General features: G+C 62.4%; 1 protein-coding gene across 1 annotated transcript in view; it reads left to right on the top strand.

Annotated features, from left to right (window-relative positions):
• The first annotated feature begins 7,011 nt into the window (after nt 1–7,011).
• Nucleotides 7,012–12,673, top strand: part of PTCH2 (patched 2) — a 21,501-nt gene continuing 15,839 nt past the window's right edge. The window contains 4 exon segments of the mRNA XM_036387370.2: nt 7,012–7,081; nt 7,084–7,211; nt 7,213–7,311; nt 7,578–7,770. Of these exon segments, the coding sequence (XP_036243263.2) occupies nt 7,012–7,081; nt 7,084–7,211; nt 7,213–7,311; nt 7,578–7,770 (490 nt within the window).

Below are 12,673 nucleotides of genomic sequence, written 5' to 3'. Positions count from 1 at the left end.
GCCCTTTCCCGGGGATTGCCACACATTTCCTAACCCCTCATCAGCCAGGAAGCCTCGCTGGCCACCTGGACACTTCCTCGCGTGCAGCGAGGGCCTGTGACAGCCCCAGGAGCCGGGGTGGGTTTGGCTGCTTGCCCCGGTGGCGAGCTCGGCTCTCAGTGGCTGCACCGCTCCGGGCCCTGCCAGCCCCAGCCGGTGCCGGGAGCGAGAGCAGAGACAAAAGAGCTTGTGTCCGCCTGCCAGCAGCCGGCCCCGCCGAGCGGCCGCCCGCCCAATTAAACCGTGCCCGCTTCCCATGCGGCAGGGGCGCCCGGCGGGCTCGCTGGCCCCCTCCCACCACCCACCGGCCCCAGGGGACCACCACCCTGTGAGGCCTCCCCTGCCTCCCCGCAGGCGCTGGCGCTTCCGCAGCCCTTGTCCAGTATGAATGCGCTGCCTTGGTCCTCCAGCGAGGGCACCTCCACCGGCCCGTGCTGGGGATGGCTCGCCCCGACCCCGAACATCTCCTGTTCCCCCGGCTTTTCTCGCACCTCGGGGCTCTCAGCACCCGCCAGCGCAAGCAATGGAGTGCTGAGCATCCCTCCCTGCTCCTGCTGTCCCCAAGGAAGGGTTGGATCAGGATGAGACCTGGCGGCAGCAAACTGCCGCGGCGGGAGCATCCCCACACCCCGTCCCGACCCACGGGGCCGGTGTCACATCCACTTAGTTGGCTCCGAAAATCCCTTGCCCTGACACCTTGTTAAATACCCACCAGGGGTCACAGTTCCTGGGATTCTTTTTCCTGCTTTTCCTTTACCCGCTGAGACGTTTCGGTTGGCAGGAGCTCTCCTCCCGCTATTAGGTATCTTTCGGGGAACAAGAAACCTAGATCACTTACAAATTAATTTGGAGTTAAACCTACAGAAAATGAGAAACATGCTGCTTTGCAGGAGAGAGTGCTTGGCCAGCGATCAAGAAAAATACATCCAAACCGCCCGATGCGGCGGCTCGGCCGCGGCCGGGGATGGGGGCTGCGCGCTCAAGGTAGCCGGCAGCTGTATTCGGGTGCACCTTAATGGAGCTGAGGCCTTCCCTCCCAGTTAAAAGGGAGGAAAAGGGAGTACCAACTTCCCAGCCTGTGAGGGAACGTGGGGAAGTCTGGCATAGGGTGCAGCACTGCAGCACGGGGGGTCTGCCTGCTCCAGCACCTTTGCCAGCAGGATGAGGACCAGCCACCCCATAGTATAGGGAGACCTTTGCACCAGCGTTTCCCCATCACTGCATCCCTGAGGTCACAACAGCTTGTGCCAGGGCTCGCTCCCGAGAAGGGGTAGGATGCCACATCCCCTCATCCCACGGCGCCTTGTGTCAGCCCTCTGGCCAGCAAGGTGCCTCTGGCCAAGGGAATGCGGAGTGGTGCAAAGGATCCCGAGCCCTTTGGCAGGCGGGTGGGAGCAGCCCCCGGTGCCAGGCGCTGCCGGAGGGTCACGGGTGCGCGTTTGGCCGCCACCGCGCATTGTGTCTGCTGCGCGAGCGGCTGTGCCGGGAGGGGGCCGTGCGGGGGAGGCCGGGGCGGCGGAAGAGCAGTGATAAGATAAAAGGTCTGCTTTCCCATGCCGAGGAGCCGGGGGGGGAATGCGGGGCGAGCGGCGAGGCCACCCAGGTTTCAAGCACTCGGCCTCGGCGCCTGACCCCGGCACATTCAGAGAGCACTTCCTAAATTTGTCTCCTGTGTTCCTGACTCACAAGCAATTTCCTCACCCATAAAACGGCGTCGGCATGAAAGGACTGGCCGGGACACCAATTACTTGTCACCGTTTTACCACCCCGCTGCTCACCAGTTTGCAGCCCCCGGCAGTGCCTGGCCAGGATCTCCCCCCTCCTCGTGGAGCCCCTCTGCCCAGGGGGACACGGCAGCCGGGGTCCCCTGTGCCGGAAGGTTCAGCACAGCAGAGAGATCCCCAATGCCCGGCACCTGACAATGCCCCCAGGCAGAACCATGCAGCCTCTCCAGTGCTCCTGGGCATCCTGAAGGAATCACCCAGCCCAGCCTGCTATCGGGGGGGACATTAACCATCCCCGGGCCCCTCAACCCTCTAGTGGTGTCATCCCTCTGCTGGCATTGGTATCAAAGATGCTTCTATGTGTCTGCATAGGAGGAAGCAAGGCTCCATCATCATGACTGTGGTGGCACCATGAGCACAACCAATGGCCCTGACACAAAGCCCATGGAACCATGCTGGCACAGGGCATTGCCGTTCGGGTGTCTCTGTGCCCTGCCTTGTCCCTGCTCCCTGTGCCTCTGTGCCACCTCAGCTGCCTGTCCCTGGTCCCCAGTGCCGTGCCCGGTGCTGTCACATCCCCAGCTGCTCCCGTGCTCAGGGGATGTGGAGGGGGACAGACTGGTGCAGAAGGGCACAGAGCTGTGGAGGTCTCGGAAGGGTCTGAGCACAGCCAGGACTCCTGGGAGCCCTCATCTGCCTCCTGGGCGTGGGGAAATGTTGTGCAGCTGCGCCTACAGCCTGTCCTTCCCCGGCAGCAGTTACCCACTGTCCCTGCAGAAAATCGCTCCAGCTCCGTGCCGGCACAGGGTGAGGTTTGCCCAGGGCCTGGCGAGCGCCACCGCGGCTGCTAAACGGGTTTTATGGTGGGATTTAGAGACTTTTCTGCTGGGTAATTGATTTGCCCAGGCAGTAAAAGATCAAGGCAGGGGCTCAGACGGTGGCTCCCCGCATCTGCCCACTGAGTAGGCCAGGGCACGGGTGGCTCAGGGCACGGCCGGGGCCGGCAATCCCCGGTGCCACAATGCACAGCGTGGGGTGCCACGGCCCCACAGCGATGGCACGGGTGCTACGGGGCCGTCCAGGAGCTCCCTTGCAGCACACCCCCGCTCCTGCATCCTCGCATCCCCCTCCCCAACCCCACCACAAAACAGCCCCCAAAGGAGACAAAAGGGGCTGTTTGGGGACCTGCCACCTGCTAGTCCCCATCCTACAATACCGCAGTAAAGAGGCACCAAACAAAGGCCTTAAAATCCTAAAGGGGCCCATTCATTAGGGTGACAAAGGGGGAAAGAACTACATTATCATAATTAATCCCGGTGCTGGCGGTGGGTGGCAGGGCTCTCTGTCTTCCAAGGTGGTGTGGGGACGGCCGGTGTCACCACGTCCACACACTATTGTGCGCCGTGGCCTTGCGGGGCTTAGGCGGGTTTTAAGCTCTGTAAACACCACAGGACCCCCGCCACGGCTACCAGGGATGCCGTCCTTCCCCCCGGCCCCTCCCCAGCCCCGGCTGTTTGTCTTCTTGCTGTAGACCCCCCTAAAATCCCAGGGCTGGGATGGGTCCACTGTGCCCCCTCGGTGCACCTGCTCCCAAGACCGTTGGGGAGTGGGGAAGAGCTTGGAGCCCCAGGTCCTGCTGGTGGTGCTGGGATGGGGGCTCACTGTCTGTATTCCATGTTGTATTTCCCATGGAGAGTTACTCCAGGTGTGATGTGCCAGGGACTGCTCAGGCTTTCCCTGGCCTTGGAAATGGGGCTTTATCTCTTCCCTATCTTATCCTTATCTGGGGAGATGAGGTTGACTCTGACCTGTGGACCAGCTGTTGGTTGTTCCCTGCTGTTTGGGAGGCACAGGGAAACTGAGGCACGGTGTGGCACCCAGAGATTCACGGGCATTTTGAGGGATGTTAACACCCTATCTCCAATCCCCTCTGCTGGATTCTGCCTCCCTTCTCCATCCCTTACGACATATCATGCCTTGGGACACACATGGTACTGGCTGAGGAAGCAATGGGGTCGGGGACACACTGACTCTCCCTGTCCATCTGTGGGGCCTTCCCTGCACCCCCAGCTCTCTGTCCAGCTCTACAGGGTCCCAGTGCTGGGTGCTGTGCAGCCCTGGGGTCCCTGAGAGCCTATGCCTGGCTGCGGGCCGTGGCCAGCAGGCTGTGCCGGTGGTTGGGGGAGCACCATCTGGTTTCCAGCTAACTAACGCCCGGCGCTGGCTCCCGGCAGAGGAGTTGCTGCTGCGGCGGCGGCTGTTTACAGCGTGCTGAGGCTCTGGCATGTCCCTGCCAAGTCCCCTCTGTTTCTCCCCCCGGCCATGGGGCTCTGGGGCTGCATGGTGGCCATGCAAAGCTCAGTTCCACGCCCCAGCCTCTGCCCAGTCTCTGCTTGCCCGGAGGATGCTGCTGCCCGCCGCGGCTGTTGTCCTGGGCTGCCCTTCCTGAGGAGTGCTCGCTGTGGCAGGGCTCCTGCCACGGGGATTTTCACATCCCCTTTGCTCAACGGGGTGGGACACGCAGTGGGGGGACAGGGTGGACTCCCCGGACGCTCCATCTTCTCTGTGGGTACTCTGTGGGTGCGGTGCCCTGCCCTTCCCAGCTCCCACCGCATCCTGCCAGCTCACCCCGGCATCTCCCTGCGGCAGGGCCGAGGGCGAGGGTGGGCAGAGCCCCGGGCAGCCCCTGTGCGGGGCTCCCGCAGCCTCCAGTGCCACAGAGACACTGCGCAGGGTGGGGGCTGCGCGGAGCCATTTGCCTTTAATTGAATTTATTTGTTACAACCCCAAACAATGTAAAGCAGGCTTCTCCCAGGCTCCAGCTGCCTGCCTGCCCATTAAAATACCATCTAGAACAGCAAATCCCCCCTCCCGCCTTGATATAAAACAGCCGGTCAGCAAGAAGCGGCAGGAGAAGCCTCCCTGCGTGCGAGCCGAGCCCCTGCTCCCCATCCTGCTCCCCCAGGGCCTGCAGGGCTCCCAGTCCCCTTTTGGGTGGCTCCGGGAGAAATAAATGCCCTGCAGGGAGACTCAAAGCTCATCTCTGTGGCGTCAGGGCAGGGCAGGCTGAGCCCCATCCTGCCATTTTCCAGTTGGTTTTTCAATCCTCATTGGCATGGCAGGATCTGGCCCTGTCACTGGTATTGTCACTCCTGCTGCAAATCTTGGGATCCCCAAACCAGCTGCCCTTCTGCCCAGCCCCGTGGCCTCTTGCTTGGGGTGCAAGTCACCACGCTGTGACAGTGCTGCCAGGGCACACAGGTACTGGGGGACAGCTGGTCCCTGGGGACCACAGTGGCAGTGGGAGGGCAGTGGAACAGGGGTGCATGGTGTGGAGCAGGCAGGGGTGCCAGGGGTGATCCTGTCCTAGATGGTGCTCCTGTGGCACAGCACCCTGGTGCCAGCGTGTGGGGTCATGGAAGCTGGCCCTGTAGCACTGGGTGCCCACGTCCAAGGGAAACCCTTGGTACCGTGGGATGGGGCCCAGGCCCTGGCAGACACTGAGCAGGTCTCCGTGGGCCATTCCACGATTTTTCCAAGGACATTGATGACATTTCCCAGGGTGCAGGGGCAGGGTGGGAGAGCCCCAGGTGGAAACCAATGATGACAGATAGGGAGCCAATGGAGAACATGGGGAGGGGGAACCATCCCTGCTGGAAAGGAGGATGACAACTTACGTTTTAAATATTAAGCTGATAAAAAGCTGCAGCTGCCCAGCGGTAGTGCGGGTCCACCAGGAAGGGGAATGGTGGAGCTGTTAATAGCAATCAGGCTGCAGAAGTGCTGAATAGCCGTTTCCCTTCTGTATTTGGGGACACGCCAGATGCTACAGGCCTATTGCTGGACGAGGGAGAAACCCTTTCCGTGCCGCTGGGGCCCAGGAGAGCCCGGCAGCAGCAGGCGGGGCTGTGGGGTTGTGCCTGGGGGGCATGGAGAAACTGCCCCAGGCACTCCCTTTATTTATTGGGATGTCCCCATTTTTGGCCAGGGAAACACCAGATTGAGCATCTTCGGCATTGCTCCAAGGTAGTGATGGGGGGATTGCACATGGTTGGGTGCTGCTCCGTGTTGGTTTACCCAACCTCCCTGGGTGCCCTCAGCAGCTCCTTGGGGCAGCTTTCCTGGTGGGAGCAGCAATAAAGAACTGAGAAAGGAGTGAAATAAGCAGAGAAACAATCCTAACCACCCCACAAGTTATGTGCCATTTATCTCTGGCTCTTTTGCACTTCCTGTTCCCCATGGATGGGGTTTTTGTGCCCCTGGCCTCCAACTTTGGGATGTTTGGCTTGGCTCCCCTTGGCAGAGAATGGGGCAGCACTTGTGGGTACACCCAAGGAGTGGAGTGTCTTTCTGCCCCCCACTGTGGCCTGGGGGAATATCTGGCCTTTGGGGAGAGCAGATGGTACTGGGGGTGGGTGGACACCCTGCTTTTGTGGGGAGGGGAAGGCGGGGGTGAATATTGTTGGGAAAAGGTTTTAATTGGGAAGCCTGATCCTTTGCGGGAGAACACCTGGCCCTTGAAGGAGAGATGCTCATCCCTTGGGATGGCTGTTAAAAAGATGTGCAGACTCTGGAAGAACACTGACTACCCCTTTATATGGCTATAAGGGTGCTGCCAAGCCCTTGGGGGTGGCCACACTTGGGATATCCAGCCTTTAGGAGGGCTGCCTATCTCCTGGGAAGTAGCTGTGGGAAGATGCCTGGCCCTGGAGGAGATACTGGGCCCCTTGGGGTGGCTCTGGGTGGGGGGGTCTGCCCAGAACTGGGGAGAGAGACCATGTGGGGGAATGTTTGGACTAAGGAGGGTGGCTCGGGAGGGGTGCGTCCCGAGGAGAGGGAGGCTATGTGCACACCGCCCTGTGCTCGGGACACGCTTAGGAGGGATGCCATTCCTTGGGGCATCTCCAGGGGGCTGCCTACCCTTTGTGGGGTAGCTGTGGAAGAAGGATGTAGGGAATGCTTTGCTTTTCGGGGGGACAGCTATGGCGGGGTGGTGAGAGGGCTGCGCACCCACCCCGGGGGACGCTCACAGGGGGGATGCCCATCCCCGGGGCTGTCTGTGGGGCGCTGCCGGTGCCGGGGCCGGAGGCGTGGGGCAGCCCCGGGCTCGGGCCGTGCCGGTGCCCCGGTGCCGCCGCGGCCGCGCTCCCCCCCGCGGCGGGGCCGGTGCGGTGCGGCGCGGGGCGGCGCGGGGGGGAGCGCGGTGTGTGGCCGCCGGCGGCGGGCGCGCCGTTGCTTAGCAGCGGCGATGGGCGCTGCCGCGGCGGCGGCGGCCAATGGGAGCGGCGGCGGCGGCGCGGCCCCGGCGCCCCCCGCCCCCGCCTCCCCTTTAGAGGCGCGGCGGGCGGCCGGCGGCGCACACACTGCCCTCCATCCGCACCGGCACCGGCACCGGCACGGCCCCGCCGCGCGCATGGGGGCCGCCGCCGCGCTCGGCCCCACATAACGGGGGGTGCCCAGCCCCGCCAGCCGCCCCGCCATGCCGGCCGAGCCCCCCCGCGCCGCGCCGCCGCCGCTCCGCGCCGCCCGCCGCAAGCCGCTGCCCGAGGTGAGTGAGGGGCGAGCATCGCCCGCTCTCGCGGGGGCTACGGGCCGGGGAGGGGAGTTCGGAGAGCGCGGAGGAGCCCGGGGCGGGCCGGGAGGGTGCGGGGACCCTCGCGTCCCCCGGCTCGGGGAAACTCCGGCGCTCGCGGTTCCGCTCCGAAGCCGAGTGCGGCGGCCGCGGGCATCCCGCCCCGCTGCGGGTCCCCTTTCCCAGGCAGGGGCTCTCCCCTCTCCTCTCCCGGGCTGACCCGATCCTCGCCCCCTCCGCAGGGCAGGGCCGTGGGCCAGAGGACCCCGCTGTGGCTGCGGGCCCGCTTTCAGGCGCTGCTCTTCGCCCTGGGTTGCCGGATCCAGCGGCACTGCGGGAAGGTGCTCTTCGTGGGGCTGCTGGTGTTCGGGGCGCTGGCCGTGGGACTACGGGTGGCCTCCATCGAGACCGACATCGAGCACCTCTGGGTGGAAGGTAAGCGCGGCCCTGCGGGCTCGGCCGCCCGTGGGAACGGTCCCGGTCCCGCTCCCGGCCCCGGCTTTGTCCCCCACGCGCGGCGCGGAGTCCGGGGCCGGCCGGGAGGCAGGTGACAGCGCGGGAGCGGGGCGGGACGAGGAGGATGAGGATGCCGCCGCCGGGCGTCCCGTCACCGGGGCCGCGGAGAACGGGCCGTGGGTGCCCACGAGCCGGGGTCCCGTCTGCGCGGCCGCTCGGGCTGCGCCTTCCGCGGGTGCGCCGTGCTGGGTTGAAGAGGGACCCCCATGCGTGTCCCTGCGGGGGTCCCCGCGCGAAGGTGGTGACACGTGCGGCGGGGACGGTGCTGGACACCCCCTTCCCGGTGGGAAGAACCCCCGGGGGCGGCCGCAGCCCCGCACCGGGGCAGAGCTGGCGCCGCGGAGCCGCCAGTCCCGGCACGGGACCCCGGCCCGGGGGGAACGGGAGCGCGGGCAGGGTCAGGCGGGAGCAAATCCCCGTTTCCGAGTGGAAGCGGCTGATCCCCCTCCTTTGTTATTAATAACTCCAGCGTGGATTTTCTCTCCTCGATCCCTGCAGCCCTGCTTCACGGGTCTGGGATTTGCTTTTCCTGCGCCTCCCTTCGGCTTTGGGGGGCCCCCGGGGGGGCAGCACCCCGAGTCGCACCCCCGTCCGTGCCGCCGGGCGCGGCGGGAGGATCCCCCGGGCGGGGGTCCCCGCGGGGTGCTGTGCAGGGGCAGATGTTGCTCAGCGGAGGGGTGTCAGCCATCTTTGTGCGGGAGCGCTGCCTCCTCCCCCACGCCCCGCTCCCTGTGTGGTCCTCAGCTACTCTTGGATTTGGTTCAACAATAGAAGCAACTTTGCTCTCCCACCCCCTTTTTTTTTTTTTTTTTTTTTTTTTTTTTAATTTAAAAAAAAAGAGCTCTGCGCTCCCTGGCTGCTTGCACACAGATGCACGCACGGACCCCTGCCCAGGAATGCCCGGCTCTCCCACCTGCTCCCCACTCCCCAGGGATGTTTTGTTTGTCCCCCCTCCCCAGATCTCGTCTCCATCACCCCCTTCCACTGTAACACGTAGCAGAGAAATCCAGTGATACCTCCCGGTCCAGCCAGCGCCTGAGCTGTGCCTGCTGAAGGAGGGACGTGCTCCCTCCGTGGTTCCCTCACTCTGGGTCGTGGCTCCGGCTCCATTGAATTTTTATTGTGCTTTTGGGGTAGCAAGGAGTCAGCGTTTTGTGGAACCGTGGCCAGGAAAGCGGCTGTGGTTGTTCCTGTTAAGGGGAATGGGACTTGCGGCACATCAGGGTGGAGAGCGGGATGGGGAAGGGGCCAAGCCTGGGGACGGCTGGAAGCGCCCAGAAACCCGGCTTTTCCTGTGCCCCACTGAGCTTCCCTGCTCGCCTGGCCACAGCCAGCAGCAACTGCGGCTGCTCTTGGGGGATTTCCCCCACACTGCGGTCTGGCTGTAATGTGGGTGCTGGGGGCCTCTCTCAGGAACCTTCCCTTTCTCATGGCTTCTCATCTTCTTCGATGTCAGGAGTTGGATTTAATTTTATTTTTTTTTACTCCGTGGTGAAACACCGCTGACGTGGGGCGTCCTGCCCCTTCCTGGGCAATGGGTGGCCTGGGGTCTGTGTGCAGCCCCCGCTCTGGATCTGTGGTGCCTGCCTGAGGACGGTGTGCCATGCCAAGGGTGCTACTCAGAGCCCCCCCTTGTCCTTCCTGGGAGGGCTGTTCCCCCAGGAGTGTGCACTTGGGGCAGACCCCTCCGTGCCTTGCTCCTGGGTGGCACAGCCCAGCGTCCTCAGGCGTTGGCACAACCTGCGACCACCAAGGACGATGCGTCTGAGATGGCTTTAGTCCCATGGGGTGGCATGCGTGGGTCAGGATGTGGAAGGAAGGTTTGTGGTGACACTTTCAGTCTCATGTATCATCTGTGGGGCTGCCTCCCTTCCCCATAACCATCTGTAGCTCCCTGCCTCACCGCCAGCCTCAGCTTCTGCATTTTCTGGTGAGATCAAAGCATCCCCTGCATATGGTCAGCCCTGATCCCTGCACCCCATCCTGCTGGTGTGGGGATGGGCATTATCAGGGGACAGGAGGGCCTGGGATGCCCCTGGAGAGTGGAACACAATTGCCCAGACTCTGTGGTTGCATCCAGAGCGCTTGAAGCTGCTTTGGGATTTTTCTCAGCCGCTACTTTCTCACGTTCCCATATGTGTGGCAGGGTTGGAGTGTGTGTCCTCTGCAGAGCCTGGTACCACTGTGGCAGGCTGAAGCAATGCAGTTCTTGCTCCTTGGCTGGCAAAGTTGGTATCCCATCAGCTTGGTTCCAAGTGTTTGGAATCCCCAGGGTGCTGGGCACCCGAGCTCCTGCCTCCTCTGTGTCTGTGAGGAGATGTTTGTGGAACTGTAGTTCATCCCAGCCCTGAGGCAGGGCTGTAGGGTGTCTAAGGGGCAGGGTATGTGTGCAGGGAATCCCAGGCCCATCATCCAAGCCCAGTGGGTCCCAGCTCAGGGGCAGGGTGGTTTAAGGTTCCAGGAAGCCTCTGGTGACTGCATCTGACCACCTGCCTCTGCCTAGCCAGGCTGAGGGATGTGGGTGGTGATGCTCCAACCCACAAAGCACCCCGCCCAGGTGAGGTCCCAATGCTGCAGGAGCAGAGTGTGACTGTGACCCTGTGCCAGGCAGTCTCCACTGCAGGCTGAGCTCAGCTCTCTGGGAGCTGGGATCCTGCTGAGCAGGGGAGAGAAGGGAGTGGTTTCCCATGGGAGCATGATGCTGATGTGCCATTCCCCTCCTCCCCAAACAGGGGAATAAGGTGGGCAGCCCTGCTTTGGCCCCGTGACTGGGGTCAGCACTGGGGCCATGCCGATGGGTATGTCCTCCTGAGCCTCGGCTGTGACCCCAGCCACCTGTGGGAAAGCAGAGGGTCCCCAGTCCCAATTCTGGGAATGTCCTTAGGCCAGGGGGCTGGCTGAGGGGTTCTTGCAGTGTTCTGGGGTAATGCCTGACCTGTATCCCTGTCTGGGAGATGGAAGGAGGCTGTGTCACCCCATAAATTGGACTCGACTGTGGAAATGTTCAATTAGGCTCCTCCAAAGCAATTAGCCACTCGGAGGCTTTGCAATCCTGGCTAGCGGCGAGTGTTGAGTTACCTCTGGACACCTGGCAGCTGTTCCTGGCTCTCCCAGGGCGTCTTTAGGGCCAAGGGGCCGGGGAGGCGAGCTCTGGGCAGGCAGAGCCCTGGGTGGTGAATGGGTCTGCCTGATTTATAGCGCTGAGGGCTGGTTCAAAGGAAGGCCAGGTTAATTCCTAACCGGAACAGCCAAGCGCCCCGCACAGCCGTCGCGCTCTCAAAGAGCTGCTGAGTCTCCCTGGAGAAGACCCTGTCCCTTTCCTGGAGGGGTCATGGACACCCCGAATGTGCTGCTGGGATGAAATAGGACGCATCTTATGGGGGTGAGGGGAATTTGCTCTCTTGTTCTCATCTTGGGGCACAAAGCTGAGACACCCCCAGCCCTCTTGGCAGTGGCTTCTGTCCTTCCTTGACCTCTGCAGCAGTTCTTGGCACGGGGCATCAGTTCCTCGGCACCCAGGACTGGGCTGGGATGCAGCCTGGAGCTCCCCCCGCGGCAGGCCAGCACGGAGAGGAGGTGCTGGCTGACTCTGTTTGCAGAGAGGGGCACAGGGAATGGGAAAGCCCCAAGAGGAAGCCAAGGACAGGATTGAACGCCCTCAGCACTGTCTGTGTGGCCTCTCTTCCCAGCCCCTGTCCCCACTGTGCTGGGTGGGTCCTGTGGAGGGGTGTGGGGCAGCAGCAGTGGGGGCTGCAGGGATGCCACAGCCGTTCCTGGGTGGGCACACAGAGAGGTGGGTGGTCTCCTTGCTGAGTGGGTGGGTTTGTGGTGTGGGATGTTTGTGCAGGGGCTGAGAAAGGAGTGGGTGAATCTGGGGGGCTCTGTGTGGCTGGTGCTGACTTGCTGGGGGGCTCTGATGGCAGTTTGTCCCCGTGTCTGGGACAGCAAGATGCCTGCTGGGATCTGCCCAGAGCTGACTTCACTTCACTCCTGTGGGGTGGCTCCTGGACTGCCATGTCCCTGCTCTGTCCCCAGATGGGTGTCCTGGGGAAGAGGGTCCCCATTGCTCTTGGGGTGTGGTGACACAGGTATTGCTCTGCAGGAAGGAGAGGGACCAGCCCAGGGTGCCTGGGGACTGTCTTGCCTGGCCTGGTGGGAGTTTTCCTTCAGCACCCTGCTGTCCTCTCTCTTTGCAGGGTCTGGGTATCTGTGGGGACACTGTGCCCCCATCCTCGGGGGCTTGGAGGAGTGAGGAGCAGCTGGGGTGTTGCTGCCGTGAAGTGCTGAGGTGCCTGTTATCCCAAAAACCTGCCTGCCTGGCTCTCCCCTCTGCTCCAAATCCCCTCTGGCTCTGAAAGAACCTTTCTTCTCGAGAAGGGGGGGGGGGGGAAGGAGGCTCACCCAGTAGCCCCCCACCCACCAGAAGATGGGGTCCCGGCAGTTCACCTTTATTTATTTATCTTTGGGAGGTGAGCGCAAAACCTCTTGCTCTTCCTTTTCCCTTCCTTGACAGCTTGGTCAGCCTTTTTGGGCTGGAAAATTTTGTTAATTAACCCAAAGAGACTGGAAGACTTTACAGATGGCTGTGGCTTATCTGCCCCTGTCCATTTTGCTTTTCTTTTTAACTTATACATTTTTTTATTTCCTAGAAAGTATTTCTTTTCCTTTTTTATATATATGTTTTTTTAACTTGGACATATCTACGGACTTAGGGAACGGGCTCTTTTTTTGTGTGTTTTAAATGTTATTTGGCGGCTGGGAGGGGGCAGCGCCAGGGCCCAAGAAGAGGGTTTTATTATCTGCCTCTCCCTCGGGCCTGGAA

Source organism: Molothrus ater, chromosome 9, assembly GCF_012460135.2.
Source record: "Molothrus ater isolate BHLD 08-10-18 breed brown headed cowbird chromosome 9, BPBGC_Mater_1.1, whole genome shotgun sequence".
NCBI lineage: Eukaryota > Metazoa > Chordata > Aves > Passeriformes > Icteridae > Molothrus > Molothrus ater.
This window is presented reverse-complemented; position numbering and strand designations above follow the sequence as displayed.